We start from the raw sequence: 22,747 nt of genomic DNA on the forward strand, positions 1-22,747 counted from the left end.
TCCCATGGATACTTTACAGTTTTATTCTGCTGCCATAACATAGTCACACAGAAGAACTGAAGTGTAACAGGTCATGCTCTGCATTCAAATCTTTTTAATAACACTTAAACAAACCTACTCAAAGAAAACATTCCCCAGTTCTTTATTTGAGGGAATAAATTAAACACAAAAGGAAAAATACATACATGCTTGAAATAAATTTTAACATAGATATTAAAAAAATTTTGGGCAATATTAAAGAATGAAGTCTCAGAACCAGCCTGATGTTCTTACATATTTCAAATGAACGTAAATTAAAATGGAACATACTTATTTACTCCTCAAACTTCAGTGCAGCACAAAACAGTTTTAAGTGCCCTGGCACCAAAACAATATACACATAATTAGTAGACTAGGCCATTGGTAAATTTACCATTTGTTATCAGTTTTTTTAATGCTGTAAGCGTGCATGATCTAAGCCATATGTGATAGTATTTCTTCATGTCCATCCCTCTTCTCTCGAACACAGCATTTATCTAGCTGCAAAGATGTAGTCAAATTGAAAACCCCAAGTACAAATTAACAGAATGACATCAAGCATGTTCATACAAACTTTGGACTGGAGAAATGGATGCTGAGCTAAACTTTCCGACCATTCCTACCTGAAATGTGACATGTTTGTTACTAAGCTGACTGAAGTTTTTAAGCATGGTTAGCTAAAGCAGCCATTGAATATAAGGTTTTGGGCTTGTAGTAATTAGCTTGTATTCCCACCACCAGAAGCTCCTCTTCTAATAATTTGTTATACATGATAAGTGGGAAAGAAACCTGGAATTCAAACAAACATACATAGCTCTCAATCTTTGCTAGTTATGCCATAAGTTGGCCTGTAATATATGAAATTAACAAAGTGCAAATGACTGCCAAAAGCAAAATTTGATATCCTGATTGTTATTTATCATCAGAAGGCTTTGTCTTGCTTCTTGCAGCCTTCAAATTGCAATTTAATAATTGGAAAAACTTTAAAACTGTACATACCAGTATTTATGTAGAGGAAAATTATGAACAGTTACACTCTTCCTATTAGTCCATATAAGTCAGCTTTAAGAAGCAGAACAGAATATATATCTGAAAAACATCTAGTTATATAAACATCTTCACCTTGTAAATTAGAGATTAAATAAAGGGTTTTAACAATATCATACCTACTCTAAAACCAAAATACTACATATCTGAAAAGCAGAATTGCATTTATTCAGTAGGACCCTGCTGGTGTTCAAAGCCAGGCTGAACAAGGCCTTGAGCAACCTGGTCTAGTGTGAGGTGTCCCTGCCCATGGCAGGGGGCACTGGGACTAGATGATTGCTAAGGTCCATTCCAACCCCTTAACATCCTATGATTTTTCTTAAGGTTGCCTGTTGTTTATTTCCAAGGATGCAACTTTAAGGAAATAAGCACTGTATCATTCTTAGATGAAGGGATTGATAAAAGAGAAAATGCATGAGAATGGGGCAGGATAGAGTAAGTGCTTATGTTCATTTCAGAAATCATGACATCTATGCAGCCAAGTTACAGAGAAGGTGTGGGGGAAGAGATCTAAAAGTGGATTTTAATTTTTTTTTCATTAATACCAATATAATGGAACAGTATTACAATAGGTATCCCAGTTACATCTCTCTTATTTCTGTGGAAAATATTTTCCTCTCTGTCCCATGAAAAAGCTACTAGATAGATGTCTAGCTGTTACTGAATTACTCTCTCAAGTTGTTTTTAATAATACTTTCATAATAAAAGAAATAAAAATAAACTTCAAGTCAAAGTGCAAGCCACCTTGTTTCAGCCCTTCATAAGAATGTTAATATTTTTCCTCATTCATCTTCACTTATTTTATAATATAAAACTTCATTGAGCTATTAGGAACTTAGAGTCCTGCACCCCTCACTGTACAGTCAAATCAGCAGATACTTCCTCTATTCAGTCCAAGTGGAAGTTTCTTTTCAAAATAATCATAGCAATATGGTATTTTTAAGCTGTCCTGGTTCTACAGAAGCAATGAGCAAATCTAAACTCTTAGCCTATTATTGTAACAAGAATTTCTCTGAAATAACTCTGCTACTTATTGAAAGTTTTTTAAAGTAAGCTAGAAGGTAATTTTTCAAGTTTTGATCAGCTACAATAACCTTTCTATGATTGCACTGTAAACTGTTCCAGCTCTCTTATTTAAAGGAACAAACTTCATATCCCAAAGCCTGCTTAGAGGATGCTAAGAATATGAAAAAATATTATAGAAAAGGTTACTGATTGCAAGTGGGAAAAGTGATAGTTGAGTTCCTTCCTACATTAATCCTAGATTTTTTCTAGGCCATCCAGGCTTTTGGATGCCAGTTTGAACTCCTATGAGCATAATCAACCTGAGAAGCACAGTTAGTGGAAAATTCCCATATCATTACTAACTGCCAGCATTTTCAATGCTGTATGTTAACTTAGTCTTGTTTTAATCTGACCTTCTGAAATGAAGGTTCACAATAGCATGACTTGAGCCATACAGAAGAGGACTCTTGACAAAAGTTTTCTTAGTCAAGCTGTGGCTGATGATTCCAATGTTACTCCTGCTAGTAATACCTTAGCTGGAAAAAAGCCCCCAACAATACGTATCATCCGGGCCTAAAAATGGGGTGGGGGAGAAAGAGGAAAAGGAAGATGAAGACTTTTATCTTCAGGTACCATATACTATTCAAGTACCTTGTAGGAAAAAGGCAGCAATAGGAAACTTGAAGATAGTTTTACCCACAGAAATCAATTAAAAATATATCTATAGACACAAAATTTCAGTACTTAAAATGCTGCTATTTTGCTGGCTTCTCGAACCCCACTCAAGTAAGCTCCTGTAACGGTCTGAGGAAAGTGCCTATTTGTGGCCTGTAACAAAAAAAAAAGCCAAAAAAAAAAAAACAGAGAAAGAAAAAAAGTAAATTGTTTCTAAAACTGATAGTACAAAATGTTAGTTTATAAGATCTGTTTTGTTTTCTTTAAGCATATACCTACATTTTTAAAAGCCAGGGAAACTCCGTAGAACATTAAAGGAAACACTCAAGATTTTAGCAACTTCAAAACTTGCAAGCAAGTCAGCTACAAAAGCAGCAGTCTCTTCTGCTATCTGCACTTTAGTGGGGTAGGTTAAGTTCTGCCCCAGTACAGAATGCACCCTACACCACCATGGTGCATTTGTTATTTTACCCACAAGTGGAGTAACAGACAATTTGACTAAAAATTCATTTTACTCCTGACCTGAAATATTTGAGACTTCCCATGCCCAGTAATAATACGAATAGAGAGGGTTCTGTGTCAAGAATCATTAGCATATTTAAATAACAATATTTGTATACTACCTCTACATTAATGATGTTGGGTAACAAGGGATGATCTTCCATAAGAAACTGCTCCCAGTAGCCCTAATCAATGGTAACAAAGATACTTACCTCACCAGCAAAAAAAACTTTTCCTTGTATGTCTTCAGCTATCATGTCGTAAGCTTCGCCGCTGCCCCCGGTTTTCACAAAGCTGTACGCCATCTGCAGCCAAGGGTCATTGCTCCATCGAGTAACAAAAAACTTCACTGGCTCAGGAACCTCCTGCATAACCAAAACAGAAGTTAAGCACTGCAAAGAAAAACTCAGAATTGCACAGTTTTTCTTTCAACAGTTTTTCTCAGTTTCTAGTAATCTTTGGAGTATTTAGTATTATTAAGATACAGATTAGATCACATTCCAGAATTAAATTCCTTTTTTTTATTACAGTACTAACCACAAAGATAATTTTGTTTGCTAGACTCGCCTGATGCCTGAAACATCACAGCTGCACTATTCTGAATGCAACAGATCTGCATATTGTAATACACCTAGAAGTACACAAGAAAAAAAACCTTAAAATACATATACACATACTCTTGTAAACAATTACAATACTGATGTTGTTCAACATGTACATATGTATAATGCAAGCAATTTTTGTCTTGGTTAGGCATAATGCTTGTTACATCTAGCTTGTTAAATGTCAAAATTCAATTTTCATTTTGGAGATAATTTTATTCCAATGGATCAATAAGATTATTTATCTAAGATCAGAAAATTAGCCGTCTTGAAAACTAGGTTCAGAGAGAAAACAAAAACCAGGAAGTCAGGATCTGGCTGAGCCACAACAAGTAATACTGTGTATTCTTTGTCACGTTGCAGCATGCAAATTCCACAGATTTCTACCAAAAAGAGCCTGGGTAGCACTTGTATGAAGGCTTAGTCAACTATAACTGTGTCTTACTCTGGAGGAGATCATGACAAGTAAACAGAAGCAGCTCTGCTTGCCTCTTGCACAAGATCTGCTATCCACAGATAAATTCCATTCAGGCAGCATATGAGAAACTCAAGCTCAAGCGATCAAAACAAGGAGCATCCAAATATGACAAGTTGTATGGATGTCCCAGAAGTAGCTCTGGTGCACCCCTGAAGCTATTTTGTCTTTGAAAAATCCCACTGCATCGTCCTCAGGTGACTGAAATTCACAACTGCTGTAAACCATGGAGACAGCCATGAAAATCACTCTGTGGACCAGAGTGGCACTGAAACCAAAGACCCATTTGCTGCATTTGAGATCAATGATACAGGTGAGATCATACATGAGATCAAGATACAGGTATGTGAACTTCCACTGCATGTGGTTCTTGTAACAATAAAGCATTACTAGTGAATGTTTCTAGGAATAGTTGAGTTTTCAGATACTGAAGTTCTTCCAAGATAATTAGTCCTGACATTTGAACCATCAGTAAAACTTGAGAGATCACCCCTGAACACAATCATTCCTGGGGATCTATCTGTTTGAAGTAAATTAATTGAGGCATTATTGTCTCTAGAGTGGAATGCAAATAACATGGCTAAGTGATAGTGTTTTGTTTGCCCTAGATTTCCCTGATTTTCCGATTTGTTTTTATCCTAATGATAATCTGGGGGAAGAAAAAAAGGTAGAAACTTTTATCTAGGGTTTTTTACATTCAGGATGTACGGCCCTTGCTAGATCATTTTGCCCATACCTCCATCCCAAGACAGCTGAGAAAGGGTTGTTAGTTAGTAGAAGAGAAATGGATTGGATTGGATTGGTTTGGGGGTGTTGTAATTTCAGGTGTGTTGGCATGGCAGAAGGCAGAAATCAAATTCATCTAGCTTAAAGATCTTACCATATATTAGAAGTGGTGATGACCAGAAAAAAAGTAAGTATGTTTTGTGTTACCTGCCTGAAGTACTGCTTTTAATTAATTTTGCTTTTTAAAAGCATTTTAAAGGATGGTAGTTCATTTCTATTTTTCAGTTATATACTACTGTCCTTCAGAGAGATCTAAGGTATTTCAATATACATTTTTCACACAAAAGACCAAAAATTGTGATTTTTAGTATGTCTCAAAGAAAACCTATGCCCTGAAACTGACAAGAAAAGAAGAATAGTTTTGTCAAAGGTCTGCCTATACATCATGAAGTACTACACTTGAAAGCTTTATTCTGGTGACAAGTTAATTCATGTCTTAATAAAAGAAGCTTGCTTCTCTTACCTGCTCCTTAAACAGCTCTTGGAGTACAGTCATACACTGTTGCAGTACTTGTTGGTCATCTAAATTCTTAATGGTTGTCACAGCATCTCCGGTGACCACTGACATTAAAATGCTTTCTTTGCCCTAAAACAAGACCTTATTAAGTATTTCATAAACAGTCTCTTTTAATTGGTATTGCAAAGCTTTTTCCAGCTGCAAAGCAACTGTTGTTCTAGAGAAAAGTGGGTTTGATTCCTTGGAACAAAGGGTGCATATTCTACAGTAATTATGCTCAATTTACAACATCTTCTGATGTCTTGTTCACAAATCTGTTACAGTCAGCCCCTTTTACTACTTGCTGAATTCACTGAAAACTTCCTATCTACCTACTTAAAGGCTGTACCCCCAAAAAATTACATTAATAGTGTTATTCTTTGTGCACCCTCTTAAGCTTCAGTTTTCTGCCAAACTTTCACCTCAGCTGTACTCCATTTCCAAAAATGTGGTGACAGAGAGTCTATTTAAATACTCGTTAGATATGTTTTTGATTAGACCAATACTAGGTTCTTACCAGCAGATTTTGGACCAAGAAATGAAAGGTCACGTCTACTGTTACTTCCTTCCATTTCATGACATCTGCTACCATGCAGAAGTTTTAGAGGTGAAGAGGTGAGTAGGGAGAGCCCACAGGTTCTGAGTGCCTTTAAAGTACTCTGCCTCTCTTGTTTATGTGAGGGAATAATTCTTCTGTTACTGACTTTGATAACTAGTAGAGAATAGCTATGAAGAAAATTAAGCATTATATGTAGGGTCTCTGGACAGCACCAGCACAGTGAACCTCTGGTAGCATGAGCTTAAGAGTACTGGAGAGAACTCATTTAAGCAAAGTTGTATACAGGCACAAATCAGGCAGTAACAGAGCACAAACGTCACAGGATGGTCTCCTTTTGGAGTGAGACATCAGGTTACAAAATGGCCTTTTAATTGCTGCCAAGTACTAAGCAGCAGCTGTTGTAAAAGTATGAAGAGGTACAACATAAATGTGTGATGTATCTGCTTGGGACTGGCAGGGAAGAGAAACGTGATGTCAATCCACTGGTTTCAATTTGCTTTGAAATTGACGAGTGTGAAACCTACCCTACAGATCTCAGTTTCATACACAGCTTGGTATTTGTCTTTTCTTCTGCTATTCCAAATAGTTATTCAGAATACTGCAAGCCAGTAAGCATCAGTAAGTCAGCACGATCTTTTTAACTGGATTTTTAGGTGATTTAATAAGGGAACAGAGTCCTAAACTGGAAGTGACTAGTAGCCTTTTTCCCACATTAGCAGATTTATAGTAAAGAATTACAGACTTGTCTTCAGTAGAGATTGAGAATGTACTTGCTTGTATATTAGTCTGTATCTGAACAATGGCAAACATTCCCATTTATTACAACAAAATATTGATGAGCTTTATCTAGATAAATAACACTGCTTATTCCACTACTCTGAATAGCTGCAGATGGGGGGGGGGGGGGGGCATGGGAAGAAGAAAAATTTTGTTGTTTAGTAATTATTGCACCTAGATTTCAAACTGAGTTTATGAAGGGCCAAGAGAAAACACAGTTGGCATATATCATACCTCTGGATCCATGTCATAGAAGACACTAAAGAGCCCACGTTGGCTGGAATTGGGTGGAACATGACCAAAAAAATCAGCTCCTTGAATTTTACTGTCCCAAAATCTATATGGAAACTGCAAGGCGATCTAGAAAGATACAGAAAAATGGAATTTAAGCATTTTGTACCACAAAACTCCTAACAGGATATAGTATATGTTCTTCTAATGTGTTTTCCTGTTTCCACTCATTTAGACACAGCTCTTCCTATGAGTGGGTCTCAACAGAGAATATATGAACCTGTCCTCCAAGGGGGACAGGCAAAGAAAAAAAAATGCTGATGTCATAAATTGCAAATGCACAGAATATCAAATCCACAATGGAAGTAATTGTGTAAAATGCTCAAGAAATCCAGCAGATTTTTTTTAAAACCTAATGTGTAACTTAAATGAGTGGCATCCTGTATTTGGAGTTTCTTAATCTTGTCTTTAAATTTCAACATTGTCATAATCCTGTTTCTGGCAATACTTTGCTACTGTTTTGTTCTAAGCTCACATCTTACTGGGGAGCTTTTCAGGAGAGGTTGTGTTTTTGTATTGGGAAAGGATAGGAGATTTTACACTGGTCCAACACACAACTTTCAGTATTCTTCACAAATACTTTATGAATTTACTAGGTTAAAATCACCTGAAATAAACACATTATTGAAAGATCCAAGACCATCATGAATCTACATTAATAACAAAATATTTAAGGCATGAAATTCTTCTGTGAACAGTTTAAAAACGCCATTAAGTTGTGAAATCTAAGAAACAGAAATACATGTGATCCCTGATAACATTTTACTCTCCTGGGCTCCTACAAGTAAAATATAAATGTATGTTTATGCAGCATAAACCCTGAAAAATACACTGCAAAAGCAACAGGGGAAAAACAGCCAATGTTTCTATTAGAAGATTAAAGATAATGTGAAATCACTTACTTTCTCAATGACTCCCGCTCCCAAACTATTAATGGCTTTAATTTTTTTTTCTGACAGTGGAGGATTAAACTGAATGGCATTTTTCTGAAGAAGGGCCAGTGGTACAGTCACTAATACCTGAAAGAAATAGCTACAATCACAACAGTACCAAAACCTGAATACAGTACTTAAGCCTCACAACATCCTCCTAGCTATCTTGGATTATGCTAGTAGGATGCAGCATAATAATGAGCCAGACATTTCTAGATTAGTGTCTGGTTTTAGTTCCCATTAATGGGAAACACATGCCTTACATTCAAGTAAGAACAGAACCCACAGTTCACTGATTTTAAGTCATAGTCTGATGGACTGCTTGTATCACAGTGGCTAACTATGCTACCAATACTTCAGTAAATGACAGTCAATGGCTCTCAGATTAACTAAACGGTCTGTTTGAAATGAGAGATAGAAAGTCAGTGATTTGGTTTGGTTTGAATTCCTTCAGAGATTCCTTCTCTTTAAAATAGACTCAGTAACACTGTTGATGCCAATCCAATCTTTATCAAGTTTATGTATCGTTTTAAAAATTACTGAAAGCTAAATTACTCAGCATGAAGAAGGTGGGGACACAAGGAATAAGAGAGACTGAGAAATAGGGGTTGTCAAATCCTGGAAATTTTAACATGATACATATGCTAAAGGGGGTAAAGCTGAGCAGGGAATGGAACTAGATAACGTAAATGTCATTTCAAAGAAAAAATCTACTTCTTCACATTTTTAGTACTACCCTTTATAGTCCTTCGTTTTTCAAGTCAACTCATACTGAAATCTCAAGCATGCTCACCAAAAATGAGGCTCTAGGACACCCAAACAAAGGCCACTAAAAGACATGAGCATTCATCTTTGAATGGGGAAAAAATGGACTAAATAGTATTCTGAGAGAAAGAAAAAAAAAGGACATGTACTGTGTGTTCTCTAAAATTCTTAGTCTTGGAGTCTACTTGGTACCTTTTGTGTTGTCCACACTGTTCCATCTGCAGTAGTGATCTGCACTTCTTCACCAGAATAGTCAATGCTCTGAACCTATTAAAAGACACATTGAGAGAGTATACTACAAAATGTACATATGCAATGCAAATTCCAGCAATAACAGCTAAAATAGCACTTGTCAGCAATCTAGGAAGTGAATAGCACAAATTTCCAGAGAAATTCGGAAAGACAAAAAATAGCCTTCATGAAGCTGAAAAAGAAAAATCATCATGATTCTAACATGTAAGATCATATAATAATATTTAGGTACTGATAGTCCTCAGAGAGAATTTCAGAAATGTTGAAATTGTCCTCTTGGTTCTTTTTAAAGACAAGTTGAACAGTCACAGGCACAGATTTGCAAATACATGACTGGGTGTTTCAAAGCAATCCAAGACAGGCACTGCATCAATGTTTTCCAGACTCACTGGGAAATTCAGCCGGATGTCCAGCCCTTCTGCCAACTTATCAATCACAGTTGAATATCCCACAGTTAAAAGAGTGTGATCTCCAGCAAACTGGGCAAAAAATTCATTGTGGTCCCATGAGCGTGCAGATACCTGTGGACAGAACATAACTGGCTGTTTCTACTGGTGAGGGGACATGGGTACTATAAAAAGTTCCACACTTTAAAAGAAGCCACCCTAGCCCCTTTGCAACTGGGGAAAAAAAGTGTATCACCAGAATTTATGGCAATGCTGACAAAATCAAAATGCTTATTTGCCTAATGCTAGTATATAACACGAATTGCTGGATTAAGGAAAGTCATAATAGGGGTTGTTGGTCACTAGCAGAGAATTAATGGTACTGCTTAGTAGAGAAAACAAGGAAAATATTACAAAAATCCAGGTGAATTGCAGTGCATTTATTTCAGTTGACTGTACCTAGCAAAGCAATCAGATTTTACAGCCTTAGGACTTCATATAAAAATGGAAATAGTTTATTTCCCAACAGGAAGAGGAAAATAAGACACAAAAAAAACCCAACTCAATGGAATTTTTCTGTCACTTTGGAGGTTGTTCCATGATACCTTTCATTGACTTTGTCCTCCAGCCCCTGCAACCTTATAGTTAATAAAACAGTAGTATTTGCACTAAGCAATTGCCACTTAGCAGCGAAAAATCTGAAACAATTCTCAAACTACTATTCAGATGCCAATTCTTATCATTGCAGATGCATAAAATCAATCATATTTTGATTTCAAAATTGAAGGTAAGATAGATTTTTGCATCTTTCTTAATTCCCCTGGGCACTCACGGAATATGAAAATTTGACATCTCAAAATATTTTCCAGTGATTGCTCTGGTATAGCATTGTCTTGCAGAATTTTGTTATGTTCTTGTGTGCTTCTCAGTTCAGATTTGTGCATCTGCACATATCAGTCAGCTGTCCCACTGCTGTAGTACAATTGACACTAAATGTCTTTAAATGTAGCAACAGGACCGAGTAAACAATGCACTGCCAACAACATGATACTTTTGTATTTCCTGGAGCTGCTTGGCTAAAACTGAAGTCAAGAGGGCAGCCAAGTGTCAGGTAGCCAAGAGAGTTCCTAGGAGTGGTGAACTGGGGCTCACCACCAGGAGGTTGGAACACTTCAGGAGTCAAATGCCTTTATTCTCAAGATACATAGGAGGGTAGAGAAATACCTCAGTTTCTAAACAGAGCTGAGAAGCAGAAGTCACACCCAGCATCTGAGGAGGAGTAACTCTCCTGTGAATCCTATCACTCAGCATCTCAGCAAAATGCCCAGCTCCCTTCTAACCATCTACTCTCAACTTCTACTTAAAGAGCATCTCACTGGAAGCACATCAGGAGCTTCCGTCAGATTAAATAAGGCAGTGTTGGAGTCAGTGTCTCAGTGCTTTCAAACAACAGGTTGTGGGTGTAGTAGAAATAGTCAGGATAGCTGATTCTTCCTCTAGGGCCATAGAATGGATCAGGTGATTTCTCAGTGTTACTTCTGACTCTGTCTTCAGTGAAGCTCAGTCACTTCAGAACACAGCTGTCAAAACCCACCTGAGAGAGATTGCTGCCGCAGGCATATTCCAAATTACTGAGATGGAACTGCAGTACTTTTTCTTCCAGCTCACTGAACTGGATACCAGACTCCTGAATAAAAGCTTTATAGATCTCTTGTATTTTTTCTGTGAAAGAACACATTTAAAATAAGAATATATGACAATTTGTCAGAAGTGCTACTGCATTTCAACGTGCTGTTCCGTGGATCACAAGATTTTCATGTTTATTGCTAATTTGTACCAAGATGTTTTTCTTATCATTTTAAAAATAGAAAATCAAAACCACAAGATCTTTTCACTGATAGAGTATAACTTTGTCCTTTACTCACAGGTTTCTGAGTGAAACAGGAGAGAAATTATTTGTTTAGCTATCATCAATGTAGAGTTGAAGATTTCAGGTAAAATACACTTTAAGATAATGGAGTATCCTTGCAAATAAATCCTGATTAATTTTTACAAAATCAAAGAACTGAGAAATTTGATCTAGGGCTCACTGAAGAACATAGGAGTTACTAATTCTGTCTTACAGAATCCATGCTGAAGAGATTTGGGAGGCAGACATTTCTGAGCAAGTTTATTTTTTGCTGTTGAGTTTGCAAGCTGTGAGTGTGGTAGGAGGCGTTACCAATGGAGATGGGACTATTCTTGCAAGCAGAAGGCTTTGATCAGGCTCTTTTTTAGGCAGATTAGTCAAAAAGTATAAGAGCTAAGTCTAGCATGGCCTGCTTCAGCCAGAAGCAAGTCTTTTGAACTGCTAGTGACACTACTTAAAAAAAGCTACCTCATGGAAACAAGATACAATATCAGAAATATCTATTGGATTTCAGGTCAGATGGACAGCCACAGACTTCTCAACACATCTGATGTAAGAGCCAATTTAATATAGAACTTTATGAACACAGCCAACATCTTCACTTTGCAATACATGTCTCACTTACCACCAAGAGGAACATCTTGATGTTGGGTTTTATCTTTTCTCCACTCAGAGACGACATCTAGGATGGCATTGAAATGAAAGTCCATACGTTTATCAATAGTGGGATCTGTTATCCTTCCACCTTCCTGGATCAAGTCACATTTCTCCCCTAGTTTGTGCATTTTAATGCCAAGCTTAAGAAAAAGACATTTTATTGCTTTTTTAAGTATGGAAAACTACAGCACCCAGCCCACTCAAAGTTACTTAACCTAAGGTGAGTGCCTCACATTTAAGTGATAACATTTAAAAAACATCAACAACATTAGTCAGAGTAAATCTTGCTCTCTTCAAACTGGAATATCAACAATCCTTCTATCTGTTAATTGTCCACAAATTGTTTTTTTCCCACTTTTCCATCCTTTCCTTTATTGGGGATTCACAGAAACTTTCTCTGGAACTTTCCTGTCAGGCAAGGGAAAGTTGCAGTACAGAAATTTAGTCTGGTAAACAAACATGATGAACCAGTCTCCTTTTTTTCTACCTCAATTTATTTTCTAAGTCACAATTAAAATCAGTTACTTTCTACAACTTTCTGGTGTCTGAGGCCCAAACAGTTCGCTGAATTCAGAAATTGACAGGATATTGATTGCCAGTTAACCACCAATGTTATTAACAACCAAGCAAAGAAAGAAATTATTTGGAATTAAACCTTGCTTTGCTTGTCCAACCTGCATTGAAAACACAACAGAGCTAAATTCAAATAAAGATGGTTTTGCATTCTACAGAGTCAATCCAGAAAAAATAGCACAAATACAGTGCTAATTTCTTCCTAGGGACTTTTTACTTAGGACATGCTCCAATGTTTTTCACGTATCCTCACATCTCTCTAGGCTGTTGGTCACCACTGCAAATCTTAAAATACAGCTGTATTTTCAATGAAAAATTACATTAAATGACCACAAAGGGATGAGTATCTGAAGTCTATCCAGAAGTCATTGTTCCTCATTTCATAAATAAAACATTTTTTATAAAAACCAGAATTTCTTCATGGCACTATAGGGCACTAAACAATTGAAATGGCGTGGGCTGGATTTGCACATGTCTCGGAGGAAAACCCATACTCAGATTCCACATGGAGAAATTCAGATTCCTACCTCCAAAAAACCAAAACCAAACCAGAAAGTAATAAGAATTTTTAAAGAAATTTAACTGCAGCATGTTTGCATCAGTAGCAATTTAGTGTTAGACATGTTAATCTTAACTAGAGCAAAATTGTACTAGAATTTGAGAGGCAGCAAAGGCAAATCCATCACAAAAGCAGTATCCTCCCCCAGTAAAGCCTTTCCCAGCCCTAAGGAAAGCTGCTGGGGGACCTTCCATGTTGCTACCTGTAGAAAAGAGGAAAAAAATGGTTTCTTCTGGTTCTGAAGCTGAAGCCACCTTGCTTTTTTTACATAATGTCCCTGAAACCATTCTAGAGCCTTTCTCTGTTCCCAACTGTTATCAAAGATATATTAGCAACATGGGGTTTACTTACAATGCAGAACACGATTTTAATCATGTCACAAAAAAAGGACTCCCACCCTTACCCAGCCATCTGAGCCTGGCTTTAACAAGTTTTTCACTAGTGATAATCATGACCACTGCAGGAACCCACTTGCTCACACATTAGTGCCATTGGGTTGTTGACACATCCATTGACGATTTGTGCGCCTCTTCCAACAGTGACTCCTGTGAATGTCTTGTCGTCCCACACTCGGCCACCAATTCTGTCCTTAGCTTCTAAAACAATGACCTGTGGCAAAATGCAGCTTAGTAAATTGCAAGATTTAATTCTATTAAACATATTTGTTCAACTCCAGAGCAAAGGAGAAAACAAAACACAAAAAAAAACCCTGAGCAATCCAGCAATGTTAGCAATCTTAACACTTTTTTTCATTTCTGTATTATTTGTAGTTCATTTACGCATTTAAATCATCTTAGAAAGGTTACACTTTGGGATATACACATATAAGTATAACTGTTACTTTAGAAACAAGCCAGACAAAAATAAGCCTTCTTTTTAAAAGAGCTGGAGGTTTATTCTGGAAATCCCAAAAATGGAGTTTAAGGCATGCTACAGGCTATTGAACACAATGATCTGTGTGCAGTGTTCTGTACAAAATATATGCTGCATGCTGTTTAATTTTAGATACAAATAAATGCTGGTTTTAAACAGCAGGTTTACTCAGTAAAACTGCAGATTAATTAGGGTGCATACATGTTTGTAACAAGAATGTAGGCTTTTTCTTTTTGATGAACACTTTTCAAAGAGAGCAAGTCTGATTTCTTAACGTAATGTACTCTAAAGTTTCTTACCTTAATTCCAAAGTTGTGCAGTTGTCGGGCTGCTGCTAATCCTGCTGCACCAGCCCCAACAATAATGACAGATTTCTAAAAAATATTAAAGTATTTAAATAAAAATAGTTAGAAATAAAATAGAAATTGTAATTTCACTCTCATTTGGTAAAGGTAAAAATGTTTTTAGAAGTCTAGGCTCTTTTGTCATCTAAAGTAATCTGTGATAACTTTTAAAGATGACAGTGCATTTAATATAGAAAAAAGAGCAGTGGTAGCTTTGAAAATAGTTAAAGTTTTTAAGGACTTCAAAAGAAGATGCCTCAGGTTTTTTTAATGAAAGAGCTGAAGTAACAAAAAGTAACAAAAGTAGGACTCTAATTGAATTTATCAGACAAGAAACATACTTCCCTTGTAAAGATTTCAATCACAGATTGGGTTGACCAGTAAAAACTATTTTATAAATGAAAAACATCTACAAATACACTTTCCAAACATTACAATTTCTAGGAGATATCCTGTTACAGAATATAGTAATTTAATAAGCTTTGGGTGCTATCTAACAACTTTCTAGTCATAAACATGTTCCCTCTTAATCATAGTTTTTGCAAACCAACCTGGAATAGCAATTTCCTGACCTATGGAAACAGAGGTGTATTATAGGAGCCACAGAACCTGTATATTTTTCACACAGTTCCTATCCATTTGAACAGCACATGGGAAGCACAAACCCATGGGAATGAATTCCACAGATTTTAGTGGGAAAAAATCTTTTCTGGAAGGAGTCTCCTTGATGTAGTTTCCATACCCATTGAAGGCATAAGAGAACAATGTTAAAAACTTTCCATATATTAGGTTTTAGATGTAATTTTACTATCATTCCATCCATTTATGTAAATGAGCCAAAAATGCAGAACCAAAAAAATTATTGTATGCACCATTTAGTTTTATAGCACTAATAATGTAGGGATTTATCACAGCAACTTACATTGTGGTATTCCTTAGGAAGAAGGTACTGGTCAGAACTGACTGACAAAATCCCTGTATTAATTAACCCTTTCCTTGTCATAAAATACAGGATCCTCTCCATTTCCTGTACACAGCGGATCCGCACAAGCCCCCGAACAATTATATGATGGATACATTTTTGAGGGGTGAGAGCCTCCTGCAAAGGAGAAAGGAAGAATAGAAATTGTTGATTTTTGAATATTCCATTAATTCATACACTTACATCATATATAAACTGTAAACCAAATGGTAAAAAATCACACCTCAGGCTCCTGAGAGCATTTTAAAAGATTTTTTTGTGGAAATTTCTTGTTAGCGAGGTTTACACAGTAAGGTAACAATTTATTAAGTAAGATTAGCATAGAATAAAACCATGTGAGTCTACAAGAGACTTTTGATAACTCCATGGTATGTTCCATTAGTACAGGAATGGTATTGAAATGGATTCTGATTTAATGAATGAATCTAGATGGTGGCAATGTTCACAATGGCATTCCAGTAAAATCCATTCCAAAATGACATTCTGAAGGAAAAGGAGAATAATATCCAAAACCTTTCACATAAATGCAGACATCCATATCAGAAAGCATTGGTATGTGAAACTTCAGGTGTTCTATTGAAGGCAGTGCCATAGGCTTAGCCTAAACAAAAAGACAATCACTTCCCTGTCCAACAATGAGGTTAAAAAAATATCAAATCATAAAGCACCACAAAGCACTGTTTAGACATGTTCAAGCATCCCTTTAAAAAGTTAATAGCTGGAAAAGCACTGTAGAGTGATAATAATTTTAAAACTTCTGATTTTTACTGCAAAAGAAGCTCCTATGCAGGGAAAGGATAGGGAAAGGGGGAAAGAGGGAAAGGGGGAAAGAAAAACTCAACCCCAACAAGTCCCCAGAACCCAGCCAATCTTAGAATGGACTTTCAAAAACATGAGAGCAATTTTTTTCCCATGAAAATTTACCCCAAATATGGGTACATAAGGAGACATCCAAGGAGTCCCCATACCAGAAAAGCTGCTATTATTTTGAAACAAACAAATTAATTATCAGCATCTCTTACCTTGCAGTTTGTGTACCACAAAGCCAAAATCAAGTTTCTCAATGCCAGGTACATGGTAGGATCTCGTGAATATTCTGGGAACTCATAGAGCTCATCCAGTTCCATGACATCTGGCCTCACACAAAGTGCTTTCCCACATTCATTGGGCTGGTAAAAAGGCTGGAAATACTTGTTCATGCCTGCAACTGCATAAAGAACACACCAGGAATTAGTCATACTCCATCATATCTTCATCATGTCCTTCTCTCTCTAAAACAATCCACTGACCTCACACAGATAACAAGGAAGCTTTCCAGCCTCTAGGAGCCTCCATAATGACTTCATTTACATGGCTCTCCTCCCTCCTGCCCTCTAGGCTGTGCATTAATTATTGTCCTGCTGCCTCATGGGTATGCCTTGGACCTATCAGAGCTGAAGTTTTGCCAAAGAAACAGTCACTTTTCATGGCACTCCAATGCCCTGAGGAGTCCAACAAGGAGGAGGATCTAAATTCAAGGACTAGCCTCACTACAGGCTCAGGCAGTACTCTGAACTCCTTTCTTCTTCAACACCCAATACTGCCCAGAGGGGATAATAATTACTCATCTTCCACATTCAGTACTGGTAGCTCTATGTAATGAAGTTTTCTGTTAAGCAGATATAACATCTGTTGAACATATGAACAGATTTATTTTCAGCACCTAAGGAGAACAAAGCCTTCTAAGACAACACATAAGCTGAAATTTCCTCAAAGCACTCTCTCTGAGATGAGTGTGACAATCCTGAAATACCTTTCTCTATACCTGACCTATTCTGCTGATTTGCACTCCCAGGCTGTCACTAGCAAAAAAAAGAAACCTAAACAGAATCTGAATGCCTTAAGAAATCAATTTATTTTCTTCAAAGCCCCAAAGATCCATGATATAAAAACCAGCAGAATCCTAGGGGGTTTTGGTAAATCTTCATTTCCTTAAGAATGCAAACAGTCTTTAAGTACCCGCATGGTAATTTCTTGTTTCTGTACACAAATGGCAGTGGCACACAGAAAGCCTCTGCAGTCTGTGCTTGCTCCCTAAAGAAAAGCTGTAAGAAATGTATTACCTTTATCTTACAAACAAGCAAATGGCATCAAATGACAGAGGCAGTCACACAGAGACTGTGTTTTAGTGCTGAGAACAGAACCAGTGTTCTGAATCAGGGGAATTGATGTGCCTTATAAACTCAGCTATAGGACAAAATGTATCACACCTATTTAGGCAACAGAGCCCAGCAGATGGCCCTTACCAGTCACATTAGGCACACTCTTTAGGTGCTCTAACTTCACAAGGTTGGATTCACCAGGTGACCGATTAGTGCTGGTACAGGATGGACTCATGCCCACGCAGTCTGGATAATATGCAGCTAGAAAGGGAGCTGCCACACTGTCTTTCAGCAAAGGAGGGAGTATGAGCATGGAGTACCACCAATGGTCTGAAACTTCAGCCACTCTCTGGCCAAGCGGAGAAGTGAAGGAAGAGGGGAGAAGAGAACATGTCAGTACTTCAAAAACGTAGGAAAATGAACCAATTTCCCCCCTCCCTCCAAAAATGAGACCAAAAAGCACTAGAAGTACCAATGTCAGAATTGCAAGTCATAAAGACATTTTCTCTCCCTCTTTCCCCTTCCTCAGCCTGACACAGAAAACCTGTAGTATTGATCTCTTCTCAGACATGGAGCTGAAACTTCACAAACTCTACAGCACGTGGAAAGCAAACAAATGAGACGTGCCATAACAACACGTCTATGCCTTATCAGGCCCTTTATAAAACATTTACAGTCACTTATGCATCCAGAAATCTGAACTTAGAACTAAGTCCACACTAACTGATTAATTTAATTTAGATTCTGCTATCCCCATCAAAGACCTCCTAGAACCCTAAGAAGCACTAATGATTCACCCTTAATTTAGAAGTCAGACATGCATTAGGGAAACAAAGCCACAAAGCTTCTACAAGAGTCAACAATAAGCTTGAATGTGTTCCCTGTAGAAGTACCCTGTAGAACACATAGAAGTACCTCAGGTACACTTGTGAACATGGCTTATTGAACAAAAGTTTATAGGAAATCAGAAATGCAGGGTGACATGATCACAAACCCCTTGAAACACCAACATACATCTTGTATGTACATTTTGTATTTCAAGGGAGAGGAGAGAAAACATGCTTAGGAGCTCTCTTGCAGTCTTCAAAAAAGTGAGACTAGCTTGACTAAAGAGAGAAACCACATGAAGGATGAGGAAATTTTAGGATGGAGAATTTTACTTGAAAGCTGGCAACTGAATACTATTTTGCCTGATCAAAAATGAGAATTAGGAGTAAACTTTGAGTCACAGGCCATGACTAAACGACACCACAAACCACTTGAAAGCTACTTAGTATGGTAAGGGAAAAGAGGAAAAATATGAGAAAACAAAAGGGCCTAGGCTCTGTTGTAAATAGTGTTTCTCAATTTCCTGAGCAAAATGCATAAATACTGACATAATTGGTCAAAGAAGCAAAATAAAAAAGGAAATAAATATGCCATGCTTTAAGATTGTTTTCATATTGTAGGACAAATGAGGAGGGACAGCCACTACTCACCAAGTCCTCAGGCATGGAACATTGGTCTGAGCCCTCAGTCTGAAAGAAAAGGGAATGGTATGAGAGCTATTCTTAAGCTGTATGGAAAAAATTAAGTATAAAGCAAAATAATTTTCTATGGCATAATTCTCTAAATTAAAAAAAAAACATTTAAAAGTGCTTAGTGTTAACCTTCTGTAGTATACATGAATGTCAAAAAAAAGAGGTAGAGAAATGTGTCGGTTAAAAACACAGCACGCCATAAAGCAAAAGCACTCTAAAAAACGTTTCTCATTTGTTAAGTAAGTTTCTACCGATCAGACATTAAAATTTACATTCTATTCCATAAAATGGGATAGAACACTGAAACAAATTCAGAAAAAAACAACAGAATTTTATAGAAAAATTCTGGAAATAGCCCACATTTTTCCAGAGCAACTCTTCCAGTCTACACTATAAAAGAGAGTTTCATATTTATTTTAAGAGTATCTTTATCACGGAGTTTCAAAATTAAATGCTGACCCTTCAGGTTTTCATATGGTCACTATTTTCATGTTATGTTTTTTCATGTTATAAGTGCCATACAGATTCTATGGCACTTTAAGGACTCTTTCAAATTTCAGGAGTTATCTTCATGCCAAAGCTGACACTTTTTATGTAAAGCTCCATGACAGACTTGATAGCAATCAGGAAAAGCTCATTGAGCTTTTCAAATGCTTTCCTCAATAATGAAAAAAGGCCACACAAAACTGAAATGATAATTTTGGTGTATTTCTATTTTGTACATGCTGATAATAATCCCCTAGCTGACAAAGATATTTCAGATACTTGTTTCTTGACAGAAAACAAAAATTCCAAGCAGCATGTAAGCCTGTTACTGTGCAGCTCTCCAGGCCATCAGACTTTCATTTTGACATTAGAGATACTGAGCAGCAAGGAAGAAGAAATCAATTTCTGCAAACAAGAAATCCCAAGTTGTTAAGTTTAAATATGAGCAAAACTGTTCTGTGTTACCTTGGTGGAATTGTTCAGTTTCATACCACATCTGTAGGTTTTTGCTATTTGTGGTGTCAGCTGGATTTCCTTTGTCAGCTGACGCCATTTACCACATTCTGGTTTTGTGCACTGCACCTACAAGTCAAAAAACAAACATGTTTTTACTTGTTGCTTGTGATTAGAGATAAGATCAATCCAACTTAAATAACCAACTAGAAAGAAGCCAGACATGGGAAAGTCGTAAAATATAATTGTTAGATATGTTCTTGTGTAATCATCAGGTCATAAGTAGTGTTTGATCTACAGAAATCTTGTACCCATTTCTGCAAAACTGAATTTCTGCACAGAACCTAAGGCCAAAATTAATTCAATTCCCCATTACTATGGTCTTCGGTAGACTTTGCAAGCATTACTTCAAAAATATATTCTTCATCACTTAAAGAAAAAACAAAAAAAAATCTCAAACAAAATACCACTACCACCAAGCTTCCTTCAATTCCCATCTTTCTTCCACTCTTTTTACCAGGGAAATACAAAATCTGATTTCAATGTCTTTCACATTCACACTTTTCCTGCCAAATCTTATTCTACCTGAAAATCACAGCTGCTGCTTCACTGAAAAGTAACAGAAGATTGGTCTTTGTGGGGTGTGGAGAAAGTCTCCAACAGTGGAGAAGCTGATGAGATTTTTTTTATCTTGAGCTTTTTCGTAATCCTCTAATACTAGGGAAAAAAACCCACAAAAACTCAGCTGACCTGCTGCTTGAACAGCAGAATATCAGAATCACATCAGACCATCACATTCCTATTAAATAAATCACCTTTCACCTTACCCAGTAAGGAAGTTGTTGATCAGCCATAAAGGCTTTTGGACTGGGCTCACTTTTACCATTGCTTGTCCAAATCCTTTTCCAGGCAGTGTATTTCTCATAACCATCTTTATGGCTAAGAAGAAAGAGAAAACAGCAAGCAGTCAGCAGATTGAATATCTAGTTCACTTCAGCAATAGCAGTTACTCTAAAATTAAACATTTTATATAAGGACAGAGAAATAAGTCTGTAGAGAGCACTCTATTTCTGCTGTTGAAAGGGGAGAATCATGGTTCTTACGACAGCAGTAAATTGCATCCTGACCATTATTTCCAGTTGCTTATGAGTGCAATTCATGGTATCTAAGGCCTGAACTGAGTGATGGGTACTGCTGAGCACATAAGCACACAAAAACCTGGGCAGAGCTGGATGTAACTCCCACTCAAATGGGAAGGAGCTTGGAGCTGAAAGCACTCTGTCAGCCTGACAAGAGTCTTCATGGTCACTGAACTGCAATAGTTAAACTGATTTCTAATTGCTTTTTATTGTACTGCTTTAGAGAGACAAGGTCTGCCGAATGCACAGTGTAAAGTGAACTTAGAAAGGAAAACACATTTAGTCATAATTGTTCTCATAATTTAAAATTCTCTGACATTGTTTTTAAAAAAGACAAAAGCTTCAGAATAATTGCAAATACACAAACCAGCCTGCCTAAACTAGCCAGTTTTGTTCACGCTGCCCTGTTTAAGTTGATTAGTCCATACAACACCTGCAGTTTTATCATCAATGTCTAAGCCTCACTCTGACCAAAGCAAGCACAGAGGAACAATCTTTGTATTATGTTTATGTACAGGATGTTTCACAGCTGCCAAACTTTAATAAGCTCTGAAAGGACACAGCCTTAATTGGTAACTCTACCTTCGGTAATAGTGGTCAAAACATTCATTGCAGAAGTGTTCCCCACAGGACAGATGGTACCATCTAGACGTGTACCCATTTTTTGCACATCTGTAATGCAGGAGACATAGAAATAGTTTTATAGTACATTTAGGAAAAAAAAAAAATCTTTCTATTGACAGTAGCACATTCTAGAAGAGGAACACAATATTCAGAACAAGCCAGGGCTTTATGTTACATTCATGAAGGCTGAGTTACACATGGCACTACAGCCATACAAATAACAATAAGGTCATTCCAATTGTCTCAAACATTTCCAGTTTCCAAACTAAGCAACACCATATGCAAGGGAGGCAAAGAGTACACAATGTGCAGTTTTATAGTTGGTCTGGCTTTCAGCAGCCTCCCTCTAACAATGGTCAGCTGAGCCTGTCTTTAGTACCCTATAAGCAGGCATTTCCTGAACGTGAAACAGTGAATATGTGCTGTGACACACTAAGCGTTTTGGAAATGTGTAAGATGACAAAGCTCCTCTCCACAAGAACTTAGAGTTCCTTTACTTTGTTGTATTTTCTTCCAATATTAGTGCAGAGTTGGGAGGGATCATTTAAATTAGCATTTTTCTTGTACATGTGATCAATTGATTCATAAGTTATTACAATGTTCTGTCTCCAGAACAACTGACAAAACTATAAAGGCAAATCTGAACACAAAACAGATGTTCCATATTTTTCTGTCATGTACAACTTGTGATTTTAACCCAGTGAGACAAAACCCTAAGGAAGCAGTTATGCATTCTCAGCATTTGGTCTTTACCAGTTTCAAAAAGAAATATCCATTACAAAGATTGCATTCATCAGATAAAGCAATTGTTCTTCACTTGGAATACTCTCATTAAGCTCACTGAAATTATTCAAGATAAATGCACAAAGTAAAAAGCAGTGACCTAAGCTACTAACTCAAGTAGCCATGAAATGAGCTCA

The 22,747-nt window shown here is 36.9% G+C and overlaps 1 protein-coding gene across 1 annotated transcript in view; it reads right to left on the reverse strand.

Moving 5' to 3' along the window:
* The window catches only part of KDM1B (lysine demethylase 1B), a 27,558-nt gene continuing 4,811 nt past the window's right edge, over nt 1-22,747 (reverse strand). Inside the window, exons 5-22 of the mRNA XM_071451184.1 lie at nt 21,786-21,875; nt 20,892-21,003; nt 20,077-20,193; nt 19,084-19,122; nt 17,750-17,954; nt 16,487-16,671; nt 15,405-15,581; nt 14,438-14,512; nt 13,737-13,874; nt 12,102-12,273; nt 11,162-11,289; nt 9,571-9,702; nt 9,122-9,196; nt 8,135-8,251; nt 7,176-7,301; nt 5,573-5,695; nt 3,459-3,611; nt 1-2,898 (exon numbers count right to left, since the gene is read on the reverse strand). Coding sequence (XP_071307285.1) covers nt 2,815-2,898; nt 3,459-3,611; nt 5,573-5,695; nt 7,176-7,301; nt 8,135-8,251; nt 9,122-9,196; nt 9,571-9,702; nt 11,162-11,289; nt 12,102-12,273; nt 13,737-13,874; nt 14,438-14,512; nt 15,405-15,581; nt 16,487-16,671; nt 17,750-17,954; nt 19,084-19,122; nt 20,077-20,193; nt 20,892-21,003; nt 21,786-21,875 — 2,248 coding nt within the window. The 3' untranslated portion in view covers nt 1-2,814. The remainder of the gene's footprint in view (nt 2,899-3,458; nt 3,612-5,572; nt 5,696-7,175; nt 7,302-8,134; nt 8,252-9,121; nt 9,197-9,570; nt 9,703-11,161; nt 11,290-12,101; nt 12,274-13,736; nt 13,875-14,437; nt 14,513-15,404; nt 15,582-16,486; nt 16,672-17,749; nt 17,955-19,083; nt 19,123-20,076; nt 20,194-20,891; nt 21,004-21,785; nt 21,876-22,747) is intronic.

This window comes from Agelaius tricolor, unplaced genomic scaffold, assembly GCF_023055355.1.
Source record: "Agelaius tricolor isolate 1412-34295 unplaced genomic scaffold, bAgeTri1.0.p SCAF_2, whole genome shotgun sequence".
Lineage (NCBI taxonomy): Eukaryota > Metazoa > Chordata > Aves > Passeriformes > Icteridae > Agelaius > Agelaius tricolor.